At 45.3% G+C, this 17,523-nt stretch overlaps 1 protein-coding gene across 1 annotated transcript; it reads right to left on the reverse strand.

The window, feature by feature from the left end:
* Positions 1 to 11,809: 11,809 nt before the first annotated feature.
* On the reverse strand, positions 11,810 to 15,430 carry mrpl20 (mitochondrial ribosomal protein L20). The gene is made up of 4 exons (XM_042343661.1): positions 15,310 to 15,430; positions 13,871 to 13,981; positions 12,787 to 12,864; positions 11,810 to 12,111 (listed from the first exon to the last, which is right to left on the reverse strand). The coding sequence occupies exons 1-4, from the start codon at positions 15,394 to 15,396 to the stop codon at positions 11,938 to 11,940; spliced, it is 450 nt and encodes a 149-aa protein (XP_042199595.1). The 5' UTR covers positions 15,397 to 15,430; the 3' UTR covers positions 11,810 to 11,937.
* Positions 15,431 to 17,523: the final 2,093 nt, after the last annotated feature.

Below are 17,523 nucleotides of genomic sequence, written 5' to 3' on the forward strand. Positions count from 1 at the left end.
AATTCAGAGACATCGTATGCTTAAGCTCTCTCCTCCACTGGAACGGTACACATTAATCTCAATTAATAATAATAATTCTTGCACTCGGTATAGAGTCTTTATCACGTCATTGAGAAGTCGAGTGACTGTGTATTTTGTGGGCCGAAACACAGCAGCCAATTGCGCACAGGAGTATCCCACAAACAGCCGTGGATGGATTGGCCCACAAACAGTCGTGGATGGAGTGACTAGATTTTTTAAAAAAAAAACTTCAATATTAAATGTATTAAAGGGTTTGACATCAGACAGTTAGGAACACAAAATGCTTCTGTAGAGCACATAGCAAACCTAATGTTAACGTTCACTTTCACTCCCATAATTGCAAACGTGTGGAGTAGCTTTAAACACCGCTGGATTGCAATAGGAACTAATACTAGATGTCAATTTCAAATGATAATAATAATAATAATAATAATCCTTGCATTTGATATAGCGCTTTTCACATCGGGAGGACGTCCCAAAGCGCTTCACAGAACACACATTGAGTAATGATCTTCAGATGTGACAATTTCTGGCTGCAACGCCAATATCTGTTTCAATGCAGATGAACATGCATTTTGACACTTAACATTTTGCAAAAGTATTGAATCTATTATTCTATAATGGGCTTATGTTGTGGATGGCACAATAGCCTCTGCTGAAGGGCAAGATGATAGCACTGTTTGAAAAGAGAAGGCTGGTGTCTTGGCCCACAATCTTTATTTGCGCACAAGCAGCGACTGTCTCTGGCATTACCATCGATATTATACAATCACCTCAGCGTATAGGTTTATCCAGCGTAACAATAAAAATGTATGTTATTACCCAAACTCCGACTGGAGAAAGCCCTCCTCTCCTGTCCGGTCCTGGAATTGATCGTCCATGTTCTCGTTACCTTTGACCTGCTTATTAAAGCAGCGAGATTCAACGATATTATCCGACTCCATTGGAGAAGTCCCTGACCACTAGCTGCCTCACCACCGTTCCTCCGACGATGAGTCCAACTGCTCCGAAGTTTCTTTTATGCGTTTCGAACTCCACCTCCCCTTGTCACAGCGACAGCCCCCCCACTCTTCAGCGGCTGCTTTGCAGAGAGAAAAAAAGGGGAAGAAAAAAAAAGAAAGAGAAGGACAACTTCTGGTCAGCCTTCCACAACCTGCTCGTTTCTTAGCCTTGAGATAGGCAGGTGTCTGAGACTGTAGCCTTTTCTTTCAGACGTCTATTGTTCTTACATCTGTGCTTCAGGACCCAATTGCTCATTATCTCAGAGGAGTGAATATCTTCCCAGGAAGATATTAAATGTAATCAGAAGCTGAACTCAACCAGTCCAGCAAAGCTACTTTTAACCCCTGCTAAAGTAGTCATTCAATCAAACAAACCTTATTAAAGGATTATGAGTAGGTATACAAAGATTAATTAAAAGCCTTAAAAACATTAAACGTCACAAATATAATCTTACATCGGTACTAAAAAGATATAACATTATTGCAATCAAGAGCCATCACCAGTAAACACAGTAGGATTATTACAGTCAATGGGATATGGTGATGTGGTGCTATATAGTTTAAACATAATCCAGGTGTGGAACTGAAATCAGTTGGCACTTGTTCGAATCACACTTCACAGTATATTGTATGAAGCGTTTTGAGACGTCTCGTGCGCTAAGGCACTTTTTTAAATGCAAGGAATATATTATTATATTGCTTCCAGTCCGTCTAAAATTTTCTTCCATTGTATGTGCTGCAGTTCTGGGTAAATTCCAGTTGTTTCCAGTGGCTTTCACTTAACTGGTAACCTTTGGTCTCACAGTTTAGAAGATTATGCTGATAGGCCCAGTGGAGGAAGGATGGGCGGAGGCTCATGTGGAGCAGAAACTCCAGCAATAGACCAGTTGGGCCGAATGGTCTGTTTCTATGTGTTCTACGTACGAGTGATGAGTTGTGTAGTGTCCAGTCTAGACTCTCTTAGCTTAGTTTTTTGAACGTCGAGCACAGTAAGAGCAGAAGAAACCACAGATGCTGCGTTGATGTAAGCATGTGGGAGGCTCTTAGAAATGAGTTCAGTAACCACTGATGTACGCTGATAAGTTTGAAGTCAGTTCCAGTACCCTTTAGCTGAACCACACCAACTTGTGTCGGTTGATGGGAACAATGCTGATACCCATCAAGTGCTATTGTATTATCATAATTTGTTTAGGGGTGAGGTCTTCATTGACCTTCTGTCCCCCTTCCCCCGTCTCCAATTCTCTTGTGGGTTGGGAAGGGGGAAATAATAATAATCCTTGCATTTGATCAGCGCCTGATCATGTCTTCAAGATGTCTCAAAGCCCCTCACAGAATATACTCTAAAGTGTAGTGACTATAATAATAATAATAATCCTTGCATTTGATATAGCGCTTTTCACGTCGGGAGGACGTCCCAAAGCGCTTCACAGAACACACTGTAAAGTGAATTGACTGTATATTTGTGGGCGAACGCGGCAGCCAATTGCGCACAGCAATGTCCCCACACACAGTCGTGGATTGAGTGACCAAATTGTTATTTATTTTGAAGGGATTATTAGCCCCGGAAAAGCAATCCGCCTAACAACCAGTTTCCTACTTATTGCTAGCTAAACAAAGAAAACTTGCCCAAAGTTTCGCCCTGGCCTACCCGGGAGTCAGACCCCACAGTCATAGGATCAGAGAATTATGCAGCACAGAAAGAGGCCATTCGGCCCATCGTGTCTGTGCCGTTCCTGTAGAAATGTCAAAAGTGGGGAAGAGAAGGGGTCAGCAATGGCTCTGCACTGCCACTCCCCTCGGCCCCAGTTTCACGTGACGGAATAATAATAATAATCCTTGCATTTGATATAGCGCTTTTTCACGTCTTCTCGACGTCTCAAAGGGCATCACAGTATATACTATAAAGTGAATTGACTATAATACTTGTGGGCGAAATGCGGCAGCCAATTGCGCACAGCAGCGTCCCACAAACAGCCGTGGATTGACGTGATCAATTTATTTTTATTTTTTTTCTTGAGGGATTATTATCAGGAATCGTCCATCAAATGCAATAAACCCGGAACAATTGCAATGAGGAGGAATCCCCCACACCCTCACCTTTCACAAAGTGAGTCACTTGATTCTAATAGGAGATTTTCTATTCTCGCCCCTTTAAGCAGTAAATAAGAGATGAGCGACATCAAAACATGCAATTAGAGAGAGAGAGAGAGAAAGAAGGGGAAGGAGATTTTATATTTGTTTCATCTGCTTATTGTCAGAAGAACGTCAGAACTTCGATCAGTTTCCTTCAGTTGTTTAACGATCGAACCGGTGACTTGTGCATCATTGCCCTGGTGGGGCAAGAGCTTGTGAAAAAATTGACCTTTCTTTCCGTGTTATTTGGAGTAATCATTTTTTCTGTGGTGTTTGGGTCTGCAGACGATATCAATAACTGGACATAGAGTCTCATCATCGCTTAACATTAATTGACAACTCATTCGTCATTCACTTTCATGGCCATTTATGGAACACTCAATTATGCAAACTGCTGGCAAGTGCGCCCACAAACTGCACAGTCATTACGCTTCACATTAAAACCTGTGAAGTATTTTGAGACATTCTCTGCATGTTTTGTAGTCGAACGTGATGGAAAAGAACAAATAGTCTGCTGATATTTGTCTGTTCAGAACGCGCACCTGTAAGGTCACAGCACAGGAGATAAAGTGGGGAGAGAGTTGACAATAATAAGAAGAATCGTTGCATTTGGTAAAAAATGTTTTGGAACACAGCGATCGGTTGCAGTTTGCAAGAATCTTGACTATAAAGACGCTGTCCACCTTATCACGTCATTGAGACGTCTCAAAGCGCTTCACAGAGTACACTGTGAAGTGAATTGACTGTGTATTTTCAGTGAAAACACCATGTCTTTGTAACTTTTTTCTAAATGAGCTCAGCGAGAGCCGTTTCCAGAGCCGGTCGAGTCTTTGGAATCGATTTGCCCCAAAATATACAATCAATTCACTTTGCAGTGTATCCTGTGAAACGCTCTGACACGTCCTGACGATGCGATAAGGTGCTGTATCAAATGCAAGGATTATTATTAGTTTCACAGCAGTTTCCGGTAGCTATTCCTTTGTCACAGGTTTTGAAAGCATCATCAAGGGACCGTTAACTCAGCTGGCACCGATTGAAACCGGCCACATCCTCTGCACTGGCCTCTGAATTCTTAATACTCTCGAGCTACGCTTCACCACTGAGATTTGTGGACTGTTGCCTGTCAAGACTCTCGGAAACCGCAAACACTTGCGAAAAAAAAAAGGGACCTTCCGAAAAAAGTACACTCGTTTTATCAAGAATAAAAAGTAGAAAACAATTTTTTTTGAATTTTCCGCAATGCTGCAAAAATCTGAGCCTCGGTGGATTTCTGGGGCTCTCTAGATGGTTGGGCGTCAGATAATAATAAAATCCTTGCATTTGATATAGCCCCTTAACCCTAACCTGTAGTGTGTATCTCACAAGGTACACTGTAAAGCGGATTGACTGTATTCTGTGCGCAAGATGTGGCAGACAATTGCACACAGCAATGTCTCAAATGTCGAGATAATATATCGGCGCAACTTAATTATCTCACCATCAGGGTTGGAAGTGTATAAAGCATTCTGATGAAATGCAGCACAATGGATTTGATGCTTGTCTCATCATTTGTTATCTCCACCCGCCCCCCCCCCACCTCCCGACCCACGCTATAGCTCGTGGTCAGGTAGAAGCTTGTGTCATTTCAACTTATTTTTACAAGTGCAGGTTTAGAATCGCTACTGACTAACCTGTCCAGAGCCCCAGGAGTTTGGCAAATTCTTAAATAATTCTCTTTAGTTTTGAGGTCTTGTTCTTCTAAGAACTGGTGAGGCTTCCGAGTTAGAGTAGGAATGCAACAGTTTCCCAAATCGGGAACAAGCTTTGACTGTAACTCCACCTCACGCACAGACACACACGCGCGCCTATTCACACCTTCATCACATCCTCCTATCGCCCACAGAGTAACGTCAATGGTTGTTGTGGGTTCTTTAAAAGAGCTATTAGACACGAGGCGTCTTGTGATTTCTCCCCAAGTCCAATGGAGATCGCCGGCCGCTGCCTGTTGCGTGTTCTCTTTGTGTTCTCGCTGGTTCAGATACGTGCTGAATCTCTGTTAACCCCGAACTCTCTGTGCAAGAGCGAACAGGTGTATTTGCGCGAGCAGAGATGTTGCAAAAAGTGTCCTCCAGGTAAGACTCAAAGATTCGCCTCTGCCCTTCTTCCCAAAGGGAACTCGTGTTAAATAAGGTTTGAATCGTATTTTTTTGTGTGTCAATTTCCCTTTGCTTGTCTGTCAGAGGCTTATTTTGTTCATTCCCATTTGTGATTTTCTTGCAACTGTTTCTCTGTGTATTTTAAAAAGAAAAAGTTGCCCTTTGCTGTTTCACTTGAGTTGGCTCTTTTCCGTGGCAGAGCTTTCTTCCAACAACAAACCTAGTTTTACCGCGGTGACGTTTTGGGCCGTGTTGGTTATTAAAATTATTGCAAGTTACTAAAGTGAATGGGCGGTTTTATCTGGGTATTGTTGGCCAGGAAACTGGCGGAAACGCTTTTGTCTTTTCAAACATGGGATCTTTTAACGTCTGCCTGAATAGGCGAACAGAACCTTGGTGTATTTATAACATTAACCCTCCTTCGACCGCGCCTTCGGTCACCACCCCACCCTCCACTCACTCCTCCTGATCCCTGACTGTCCAACGTCTTGGGAAGATCTCCCGATGTAAAAGCCGCTGTACAAGTGTAATTTGTTGTTGTTTTGATAAGGCGCTATTATTATTACAAGAGCCGTGTATCTTGTGGGCCAAACTTTCTCCCACAAAACGCACAGTCAATTCGCTTTACAATATATTCTGTGAAGCGTTTTGAGATGTCTCGAAGATGTGATAAGGCGCTGTAGTATCTGTCTGTCCTCCCGACGTGAAAGGCGCTCTACAAATGTAATTTTCTTGTTGTTGTTGTATCAATGCAAGGATAATAATTATTATTATGTATTCCTAGGCTGAGGAACGACGCTAACACAATTGTTCCACTGAGCAAATCATTCCAAAACTGCAACTTGTGGTGGTTTCTGTGCTACTTATTGTTCCTCCTCTCTTCTAGGTACTTTCATGGAAAAAGACTGCGAGGCAAAATCGGCCTCGATTTGCAAACCTTGTCGTTCGGGTTCATATAATAAGATGTGGAACAAGACCTATGACTGCTTCCTGTGCAGGGATTGCACTGCTGGTAATGCCCGCTACTGGATGACTGGAAACGAGGAGGATTGATGGAAATAGGGGTTTCTCTGATTGTTGCAATGCAACTGCTGTGGTTGCTTGGATATTTTGGATGTTAAAAGGGGAGAGAGAGCTGGCTGTATGAGGGTATGATGCGTGTAGAGTACACAGGGATTCCTATAGCTTAGTAGTTAGAGCACTCGCCTCGCAAGCGAGACCTAGGTTTGATTCCCGGGCAGGGCGAAATGTTGGCCAAGTCTCCTTCCTCCATGCTGTAAGTTGGAACCTGGTTGTTAGTCGATCGGTGGATCCCTTTTCTGGGGGTAATAGTTCCTTCCCCGCCAAAAAATTAAAAATAATAAATTGGTCACTTCAATCCATGACGGTTTGTGGGACGCTGCTGTGCGCGATTGGCTGCTGTGTTTTGTCCACAAAGTATACAGTCAATTCACTTTACAGTGTATTCTGTGAAGCGCTTTTGAGACGTCTCAACAATGCGATAAGGTGCTGTATCAAATGCAAGGATATTATTGTTATTATTAATGGGTGTTTTAGGTTATTGGGAGTATTAGTTTACAGGTTCACGAGGGGTTTGGATAAAGAAGGCTCTTTGACTCATTTGATCTCAAACTTTCCAAATACCTACCATACTGGCCTCCCATCCCAACCTCCCTCGATCATTTTGTGTCCTGGCCTCAACCACCCATCCTGGTAACCGGTTTCACTTGTTTATTGCTGCCCCAGGTAAAGAAATATGCCCTTTGGGTTATTAATGACTCACATCTCAAGTGAGAGGAAAGTAAGTTAACGTTTTCAAGTCGATGACCTTTCATCAGAAATTCTGCAGATAGAAGAGTCTCAGCTGGAACTCTCCCAGCTGAACTTCAATGACTTGAAACTGCTTTCAAGTGTGAACTTTGGAACAGGATTCTGCAGCAATTCCGCAAATACAGCATTCTCCTGCAGAACACAAGCGTGGAGCTGACAGCTGCTACATTTCTTTCAGTTGAAGAACCTTGTTCCTCATGTTATGCTCACCTTTGCTGACAGTCTCAGAATCGATTGATTTTCCTTTTTTTTTTATCATCCTGGTCCAAGTACCCACCACTATACAACAGCCCCGAGCAGCATACAAACAGATTTCCGGTGACTTTGCATTCCTCCAGAAATTACTCAGCAAAGCTTTGTTTGGATAATTGTGTAGTTGAGGAGTTGATGTGAGGTATATGTATGGTGGAGAGGCATCGCAGAGAATGACAGGAAGAATGACAGAAAGAGAGCTGGAGCAGTAGACATACATAAAGGCAGAGCGGAGCACGACTGGAAGGTGGTGCCATTAAGGAACTTCGGGTAACTGCATACTCTGTATAATTGCATGGTGTCTGTCGAGTCCCGATTCCATGAAATAATAGAGTGCATTGTGTACCAGGGTGACCAAAAAAGTCATGATAACGACTCTGTTATCTACAAAAATATATATATATCAATTCTTTAAGACGTATTAGACATTATAATGGTATCACCTGTATATCTGGGGTGCATTGGTTGCTTAGTTAGCAAACATGCCACCTGGGGCCAACAATAACCAGTAAGAAAGCAGCCAGCCTTGGACTTTGCCCATGTAGCTCCATCCTTCAAATCTCCAATGGAGGATTTCCCAGCCTGTGATTGAAGGGGTCGTAAATTCAGAACCAATCTGCAGAAACACTACTTCAGTGAGTGATTAATCAACATGTGGAACAGGCTCCCTAGGGAGTCGGTGGAAGCAGAAAGTGTTGATTCTTTCAAGAACCAATTAGATAGATTTCTATTAGGAACTAAAATCGTAGGAGACAGTGTACAGTTTGGGACACGACATGTCAAGCGACTGCCAGGATGGTGGAAGGCGAACTGGATGGACCTTGGTCTTCTTTCGCCAGCAAATTCTTATTTTCTTATGAAAAATCTTATGTATTTATCAGTAAATTTCTATACTGAGAGCCTACACCAACTAATCTCTGAGTTGAGAACTCCAAAGCATATATGTTCATGTAGAACTCTTACGTACAGAGTACAGTTCCCTCTCTTCAATCCCAGAGCTCAGAGTCTAACCTAAAGACCCTTTACACACGATATTAAATCTGACTCACGTTGAATATGACATTTGTAATGTTTCATATTTTAATGTTCTATGTTGGTAGCGATGGTGTATCTTGGAGGCAGTTTGGGTTGTTATTTTTTTCTCTCCTCTAACATGTCAGCTTCAGTTGTCATTTTGTTTTAATCCTACAGAAGGGAAGAAGTTTAAGAGCGCCTGCACGCTCACTTCTGATTCCGAGTGTGAATGCCATACTGGCTTCAGGTGCAAGGAAGCAGATTGCAAAACCTGTGTCGCAGCAACAACAGCAGCAAAACTAACAGCAAAAACAACAGCAGCAACAACAGCAACAGGTAAACTTCAGCTTTCAAACTTACATGAGTTTTACTGTAGCTTCAAGTTCTCCGAGTGGGAATCAAAACCATCAGATTATATTTTAAAAAATACACTTTACAGTGTATTCTGTGAAGCGCTTTGAGATGTCTCGACGATGTGTTCAGGCGCTGAATCAAATGCAAGGATTATAATGATTATTATTGTTATTATTATTCGCCCCCATATCAGCACAAATAAAACTCCATTTGGCTGCATCGTTTGCCAAATGGCTTCTCTCTAAACCTTTCCCCTCCACATCACCGAGCCCAGCACAGGCACTTGAATGATGAACTTATGTATGTCAATCTTCCCTTTGTTTTAGAAATACCTTGCAAGAAGGGGTCATACTCAGCCTCTGGGTTCCAGCCTTGCAGCCCATGGACAATGTAAGTGGATAAGTTGCATAGGTTGTGTTTTTTCGGTCATACAATTTTATTTCTCCCCTCGCACCTCAAATATGGTCATAAAAGCCCAAACCTGATTCCCAGGACCCCAACAGAACTCACTCAAAGAGGCTGAGGATACTGTGGAATTATAAAGGTCAGGAATCTCTCTCTCTCGCTCTCTCTGGGGAGCTCCAGGAATGAGATCCCAGTCACTGGTGGGGGCGGCAGGAACACTTCGCACTCAGCTCCTGTTAACCCTGCAAGTCAAAGCCCCCACCCAACAGGCAGGGTGCCCTTGCTGGACAAATTTGCCGGACACCAAACCAAAATGTTGTCACTGCCTTTTGTTTTGTAACTCTTAACAACGTGTGTGTGTGTGTGTGTGTCTTTTTTTTCTCTCCTTTTAAGCTGCGCTGCCTCGGGTCTGATCGAAATGACACGAGGAAATGGGACCAACGATTCGGTGTGCAGATCTCCCCATGTGACAAACTGCCCTTCGCATACAGGTGAGCTGCACAGTGGCCCCTTGGTACGTGTCACACCTATCCACGTTAATTCTGCTCCCACTCCATGTGCCTCCCCAACTCAGTTACTTCACTCTCATTTCTCTTCCCACCCCCTCCCTCCACCCACACACACACATCCTGCTCTTCCCCCAACCCACTCACCCACACTCACTCTCCAACTCATCTCTCCTCCGTCCCCACCCATCAACTCTTCCAACTTACCTCTCTCGCACCCGCCTCTAAGCTTCATCTCAAAATCATAACGAACATTACACTGTGAATATAACTGTAAGAATAAATGATCTATTTAAATTTGTAGTACAGGTCTTTGCAAGATTACACAGAGAATAATACAGCAAATACCGTACAGCGAGTAATGCGAATGCTCAGCCTTACATCGTGAATTCACCATCAGCGAGAACGTAAAAGTCTTTCACAAGCACAAAGAATTTGTGTGATTTTTTTGCTGTTGTCAAACAGAGATGTGACTTCTTTCAGTTCGTCCAGGTGACGAGAGCCAAGTGCAAACCTTTGCAATTCTTGTGGCTTTGGGATGTCTCATACTTGGTGTATCCACTGTAATCATGTGGAGAAGGAACAAAAGGAGGAAGAATGTATCGCTGGCCGGTATGTCACTTTGTGCACAGATTTATAATAATATGATATAGGGCCCTTTTTGTCGTTCGAGACGTCTCAAAGCGCTTCACAGAATGTAAAGTGAATTGACTGGATATTTTGCGGGTGAAATCAGCAGCCGATTGCGCACAGCAGTAGTCAATTAGGAGAGACTGCAACTTGTAATGATGTCTCCCAGGGACAATTAGCCTTCTCACCTCCACTGCTTTAACATACATACAATTTGGGCTATGCTTTGCACAATGCATCTCAACTCTGGTTTCCATTCACTTCACAGCTGAAGCTTCCAGTCAGCATCTCCACCATCAGACAGAAGATACCTGGAGCACACATTTACCAGAACAGGAGTGCGCAGAAAACCCAGAGCAGATAAAGATCATTTAGCAATTGCTGCCACTCAAGTGTATCCTGACCGTCTGAGAATTAACTGGAGGAACAGTGAGGTTTGTGAAGCGTGCAAAACTGTTTTCCACTTTTGTCGGTCAGCTTTGTTGAGTTTTCTACAGTTTGTGCTCCTCGAGGGATAGAAGAATCAACTGTCCACATCCTCCCGCCCCCCATCCCACCACCCATTGGGGAAAACCGACTGGAACCATGTTGTTACAGCCATTCAAATCCCTGGTCTGTGCTTGATGTAGCGCCTTTCACGTCATTGAGATGTTTCAAAGCACTTCACAGCATGTACTGCAAAGTGCTGTGACTATGTGTATTTTGTGGGCAAACCCAGCAGCCCAATTTGCGCACAGCAATGTCCCACAATCAGCCGTGGACAGAGTGACCAATTTAGTTGGGAGATCGTTGACCAGAATGAGAGAAACTCCCTTCTCTTTTCCAATATTGGCTCGAGATATCATAATGTTCATCTGGACAGACAGATGGCACCTCGGTTTAATGTCTCATCTGAAGGGCAGCACCTCTGACAATCCAGCAGCACTTCCCATCACCGCACTGGGGAGTAGACTGCATGGGTTTCAAGTCCCAATATGGTGTCCAGCCCTTCCCGTACAGGTAAGCTGCACAGTGGCCCTTGAGTGTCACACCTATCCACGTTAATTCTGCTCCCACTCCCACGTGCCTCCCCAATGCAACCCTGGTTTAACTTCTCATTACTGCTCAAGTGCTCATACTGTCAATATCCCAGCCATTTATTTATATATTTATACATATGCCTAACTCACCGCTCCAATACCTCATCATTGAAGGCTGAGTTCTCAGTGGTTTACTGTCTCTGTATACTGCTTATACAGGATGGTTTGCACTTGGTCCCCATTCAATAAAGGACGACCTAATGTTTATCAAGATGTAAAATGCCTATACACACTTCAATTGCATAGAACTAACCTACAGAGAATGTATAATATTTTCCGTATCTACGAAAGGAAACCCCCCTAAAAATTGCGAGTAAAACTCACCTCGGGATTGCCTTTCAACACATCTTTGCATTGTCAAATTCAATTGAATGTAATTTTATTGTTGTTTTCGGGCAGATTTGGTTATCGATAGCAGCCTTCACAATACCAGAAGCTTTTCGATAAAATCAGGTCCATTTTTTTTATTGTTGCTCTCTAAAGCTTTCACTCAATAGCGAGCGAAATGTGCAGCATAATAAATTCAAGAAATAAAGGTAATAATTTACAGAAACCAAAGCAGCAGCAGCTTATTCCATTAACTTTGATGAACAATACGTGAGAAGACTCCAGCGGGTTCCTTCCCATCGCCCAGTGCGTCCAGAAAACCTTCCTCTCTCCTTCGCTTTGCTAGTGCTGCCAAGGATTTGAAGGTCTTTGGTTCATATATAGCTAGGTCAGCCAGTACTTTTCTGTTGAGCGCTACTTGACACTGCAAGAGAGAAACAAAACAAATTACTCACACTCCCCGATCTCTCTTCATAAAGAGTTCTCTAAAACTCTTGAGATTCTGTCAGCGCCTCAGATGGTTATGTTGAAAAGAAACTTGTATACCTCGGTCAAATTGTCAACCCTGGTTTACTTAGTAACACTACCTCCGAGTCAGAAGGTTGTTGGCTCAAGTTCCACATCGGGACTTTGGGTTCACAGGCTTGGCTGACACTTACGTTGCTGTGTCAAAGATTCTATCCTTTGGATGAGAGGTAAATCCGAAATCCTGTCTGCCTGTTCAAGTGGATGTTAAAGATCCCTGGCACTGTACAAAAAGCTAAGGGTATTTTTACTAGTATCCTAATTTGTAAGACATTACTCAGATATTACTGTGTGCAAATTGGCTACATTTGCCTACACTCACTGCAGTAAAATCCTGTGAAGCGCTTTGAGGCACTTGGAAGATGTCATAAGAAGTTGTATCCAATGCAAGGATTATTATTATTTCAACAAACATTCTCTCAGGTACTGAACTTTATATTCCAATGAGTCACATGTCATGTCAGTAGGTCGATCACATGTTCCGAGGCGTCTACGAGATTAATTTAAGTGTTACAAACCACATTGGAGGCGGACAAAATCAGTCTATTTACAGTTCTGTTCACCGTGCTCTTACCTTAACCAGGTTACTGATCAGAATGGGATACTTCAATCCGTGCTCACGAGAGGCAGCTGCGATCCTGCCTATCCAAAGCTGAAGCAAAAGAAACAAAACCCCATGAATTGCTTATCCTCTTCACACCAAACTTCCACCAAGGGTCACGTTAACAATGATAATCCTTGCATTTGATATAGCGCTTTTCACATCTTCTCGACGTCTCAAAGCGCTTCACAGAATAGACCATAAAGTGAATTGACCGTATATTTGTGGGCGAAACGCGGCAGCCAATTGCGCACAGCAGCATCCCCACAAACGGTCGTGGATTGAAAATGACCAATTTATTGTTGTTTTGTTTCGGAGGGATTATTATTAGGCTCTGTGTGGAGTAAGGAAACTTGCCCGAGGTCTCGCCCTCTGCCTGGAATTGAACTCAGGTGTCTCACTTGCAAAGCAAATGCTCTAACTACTGAGCTACAGGACTCAGTAAAAGCTACAGGACTTTTTCTTGAGGGATTATTATCAGATTAGGTTTTAAGGTACAGCACTACTGTATACAATATTTAAAATGTTTGTGTACTTTTCTTAAGACATGTAGCTATCAGCAAACTATATATTTCCATTGGGCAAATATCAATATAACAAAAGAGAAATATACATATATGTTGTTTTGATGTAGATTTATTTGGGGAACAAAGTGTTTTGTATTCAGTGTAGAATGAAGCAAACCATCTTAGCTTCCTGGTACCAGACGTGTGCCATTCAATAGGAAGGAACTTTCCAAATTCCCTCCCTGCAGGGACAAGATTGGCCGCAATGTGAAGGACTGATTCAGATTTCCTAACAATTAGTTACAGAAGGACTTTGGAATAATTTTCGCATTTATGCATTGCCTCATCACGTCGTTGAGACATCCGAAAAGCGAAAGTGAGTCATTTTGAGACGTCTCGGCGATGCGGCAATATATAACTGCGAAGATTATTATTGATTATATTCAGTGAATTATGAACAAAATGTACTTTTAACAGCTCTGGCGGCCCCTCATTTTCTTCGGCTCTGAACGCGTTTAACACAGTGACTGACTGACCCATGGAGGATTTACCATTCTCATGCTCCTCTTCTTCCTCTTCCTCGCATTCGTGGAGTACAGGAAGGCTCTCCTCACCGATCTTATTGCCAGCCCGAAGCATCGGTTCTTTCTTCCTCGGAAATGCTGTAAAAACAGGAAGGTGACCGTTGGTGCTGTGGGTACGGACCGACGGCTAATTATGCAGCACATTGGCCAGGAGACGGATCGGAGCACTCTGTCTGGCGACTGGTGGTGGGGAGGGGGTGGGGGGGGGGGAGTGGGGGGAATATATATCTGAGTGGGTTCTCCAAGTGGCTAATAATAACAAGATACCCGGGTTAGTGATGTCAGTGCGGTGGGGCTGGACAACAACTCGCCATTGGGTTTTTTTTTGGGGGGGGGGGGGGAGAGAGAGAGAGAAAGCTGAAATCAGCCGCGTGTGTGTGGAGAGGTGTGTGTGGAGGTGTGTGTGTGTATATGGAGGTGTGTGTGTGAGGGGTGTGTGTGTGGAGGTGTGTGTGAGTGGAGGTGTGTGTGTGTGAGGTGTGTGTGTGTGGAGGTGTGTGTGTGTGTGTGTGTGGAGGTGTGTGTGTGTGAGGGGTGTGTGAGTGGAGGTGTGTGTGTGTGAGGTGTGTGTGAGTGGAGGTGTGTGTGAGTGGAGGTGTGTGTGTGTGAGGTGTGTGTGTGTGGAGGTGTGTGTGTGTGTGTGTGTGGAGGTGTGTGTGTGTGTGTGTGAGGGGTGTGTGAGTGGAGGTGTGTGTGTGTGAGGTGTGTGTGAGTGGAGGTGTGTGTGAGTGGAGGTGTGTGTGTGTGAGGTGTGTGTGAGTGGAGGTGTGTGTGTGTGAGGTGGTGTGTGAGTGGAGGTGTGTGTGTGGAGGTGTGTGTGTGTGGAGGTGTGTGTGTGTGTGTGTGTGGAGGTGTGTGTGTGTGTGTGTGTGTGTGAGTGGAGGTGTGTGGTGGAGGTGTGTGTGAGTGGAGGTGTGTGTGAGTGGAGGTGTGTGTGTGTGAGGTGTGTGTGAGTGGAGGTGTGTGTGAGTGGAGGTGTGTGTGTGAGGTGTGTGTGTGTGTGTGTGGAGGTGTGTGTGTGTGAGGTGTGTGTGAGTGGAGGTGTGTGTGTGTGAGGTGTGTGTGTGTGTGAGTGGAGGTGTGTGTGTGTGGAGGTGTGTGTGTGTGTGTGTGTGGAGGTGTGTGTGTATATGGAGGTGTGTGTGTGTGTGTGTGTGGAGGTGTGTGTGTATATGGAGGTGTGTGTGTGTGTGTGAGGTGTGTGTGAGTGGAGGTGTGTGTGTGTAATGTGGACACACACCCGCCCCTCAGCTCCTCAGCCCCTCAGCCCGGCCCTGACACACCGACCCCGGGCCAACAGCAGCGGAGAGGCCGAGGCTATGGCCGAGAGGCCGAGACTAAGGCCCGGGGGGAGAGAAGCAGAACCCCCCCCCCCGGGGCCCCCCCGCCCCCCCCCCCTCACCTACCCGCGCGTGCTGCAGCACCTCCTGGACCCTCCAGTAACGGTCGGGGCCGCGGCTCCGTATCCAGTGGGACAGCGACAGGAACACCATGGCCGCCCCGAGCCCCGCCTCCCGCCACAGCGCCCCCGGCGGCCCCCACCGGCCAACACAGCCACAGCGCCCCCCGGCGGCCCCCACCGGCCAACACAGCCACAGCGCCCCCCGCTCCAGGCTCACCCCCACCCCCACTATCAACCCCAATACTACTGCCCCCCCACACCCCCCACTATCAACCCCAATACTACTGACCCCCCACTATCAACCCCAATACTACTGCCCCCCCCACACCCCCCACTATCAACCCCAATACTACTGCCCCCCCCACACCCCCCACTATCAACCCCAATACTACTGACCCCCCCACACCCCCCACTATCAACCCCAATACTACTGCCCCCACCCCCACACCCCCCACTAACAACCCCAATACTACTGACCCCCCACTATCAACCCCAATACTACTGACCCCCCACTATCAACCCCAATACTACTGACCCCCCACTATCAACCCCAATACTACTGCCCCCCCCCACACCCCCACTAACAACCCCAATACTACTGACCCCCCACTATCAACCCCAATACTACTGACCCCCCACTATCAACCCCAATACTACTGCCCCCCCCACACCCCCCACTAACAACCCCAATACTACTGACCCCCACTAACAACCCCAATACTACTGACCCCCCCCACTATCAACCCCAATACTACTGACCCCCCCCTACACCCCCCACTATCAACCCCAATACTACTGACCCCCCACTATCAACCCCAATACTACTGACCCCCCCCTACACCCCCCACTATCAACCCCAATACTACTGACCCCCCCCTACACCCCCCACTATCAACCCCAATAGTACTGACCCCCCCTACACCCCCCACTATCAACCCCAATAACTACTGACCCCCCACTATCAACCCCAATACTACTGACCCCCCCTACACCCCCCACTATCAACCCCAATACTACTGACCCCCCACTATCAACCCCAATACTACTGACCCCCCCTACACCCCCCACTATCAACCCCAATACTACTGACCCCCCACTATCAACCCCAATACTACTGACCCCCCCCTACACCCCCCACTACAACCCCAATACTACTGACCCCCAATTATCAACCCCAATAACTACTGCTTTGAGACGTCGAGAAGAGGTGAAAAGCGCTGTATCAAATGCAGGGATTATCATCGATATCTTTATTATTATTACTATTCTGGTGATGGGACAAGACTTTGGACGTGAAGAGCATTGTATCTTTAACCAGTTGGTGGCACTATTGTTACAAGGAAATCCGCTTCAATCACAAGGATTATCGGTTTTCCAACGAGAGCATAATTTGCGACGTTTCCGGGTGCACTTGTTGTGTTAATTAACCCACGTATTTTGAAAGCAGCGGCAAAATTTTGCCTGCAATCTGTTTTTTTTTCCTCCATGAAAATGAAGGCGCTTGTATTCACATCGCAAGAGATTCTTCGAGTCCGCATCAAACGTAGGGCTTTTATTATTTTTCTTACGGGACGACAAGAAGGTGCCTTCTACAAAAAGAATAAAAATGATCCTCCTCGTGACGCACGTCTTTCAAAGAGTACGTTTTAGGTTTACAGGACGAGTTTTTTTGTTTTCTATTTCCCTTTTCTCATGGTCACGTGTTTTTTTCATGCAATGTGTTAACAGTGGTCTGGTTCCTGTGTGGATATTAAAAGTATTGTTTGGGAAGTCCTTTTTTTTTGTTGTTGTTTGACACACGCGGAAACCCATCGCCGTGGCTTCAGAGTCTCCCAACCAAGTTGAGAATTCCAGGCCTCCCACCGACACATTGGAAATTCCTGAGATAGATTGTCGGAATGGAATGCGCTCTCTCTCTCTCTCTCTCTCTCTCGCTCTCCCTGGAACGCCGCACCCTGCTTACCTAATTCCGGAAAGTATTAGGTGCAGGTTGGCAAATGTCAGGGCTCGGGGTGGGGCTCGGGGTGGGGGGGGGAAGCCCAGAGTGTGCGTTGGGGGCTCACAGCCTAAAGCTTCGGAACGTCCTCAATGGATGTTACAGACGGATAACGTGTTTATTTTTGTTCCGATCAACATAAGTGTAATAGGGAATGTTCCCGTTTGCTTCTCTCTCATCTTTTTTGGGTGAATAGCGGACGGCATTTGTGCAGGAGAGTCA

The sequence above is a fragment of the Callorhinchus milii genome, unplaced genomic scaffold (genome assembly GCF_018977255.1).
Source record: "Callorhinchus milii isolate IMCB2004 unplaced genomic scaffold, IMCB_Cmil_1.0 Scaffold24, whole genome shotgun sequence".
Classification (NCBI taxonomy): Eukaryota; Metazoa; Chordata; class Chondrichthyes; order Chimaeriformes; family Callorhinchidae; genus Callorhinchus; species Callorhinchus milii.

Coding starts and splice junctions, on each gene's coding strand:
- mrpl20 (XM_042343661.1), bottom strand. CDS start 15,396: ATGGTGTTCCTGTCGCTGTCCCACTGGATACGGAGCCGCGGCCCCGAC. Junction 13,982..15,309: donor AGGTGCTGCAGCACGCGCGG/GTAGGTGAGGGG, acceptor CTGTTTTTACAG/CATTTCCGAGGAAGAAAGAA. Junction 12,112..12,786: donor TGATCAGTAACCTGGTTAAG/GTAAGAGCACGG, acceptor TCTCTCTTGCAG/TGTCAAGTAGCGCTCAACAG.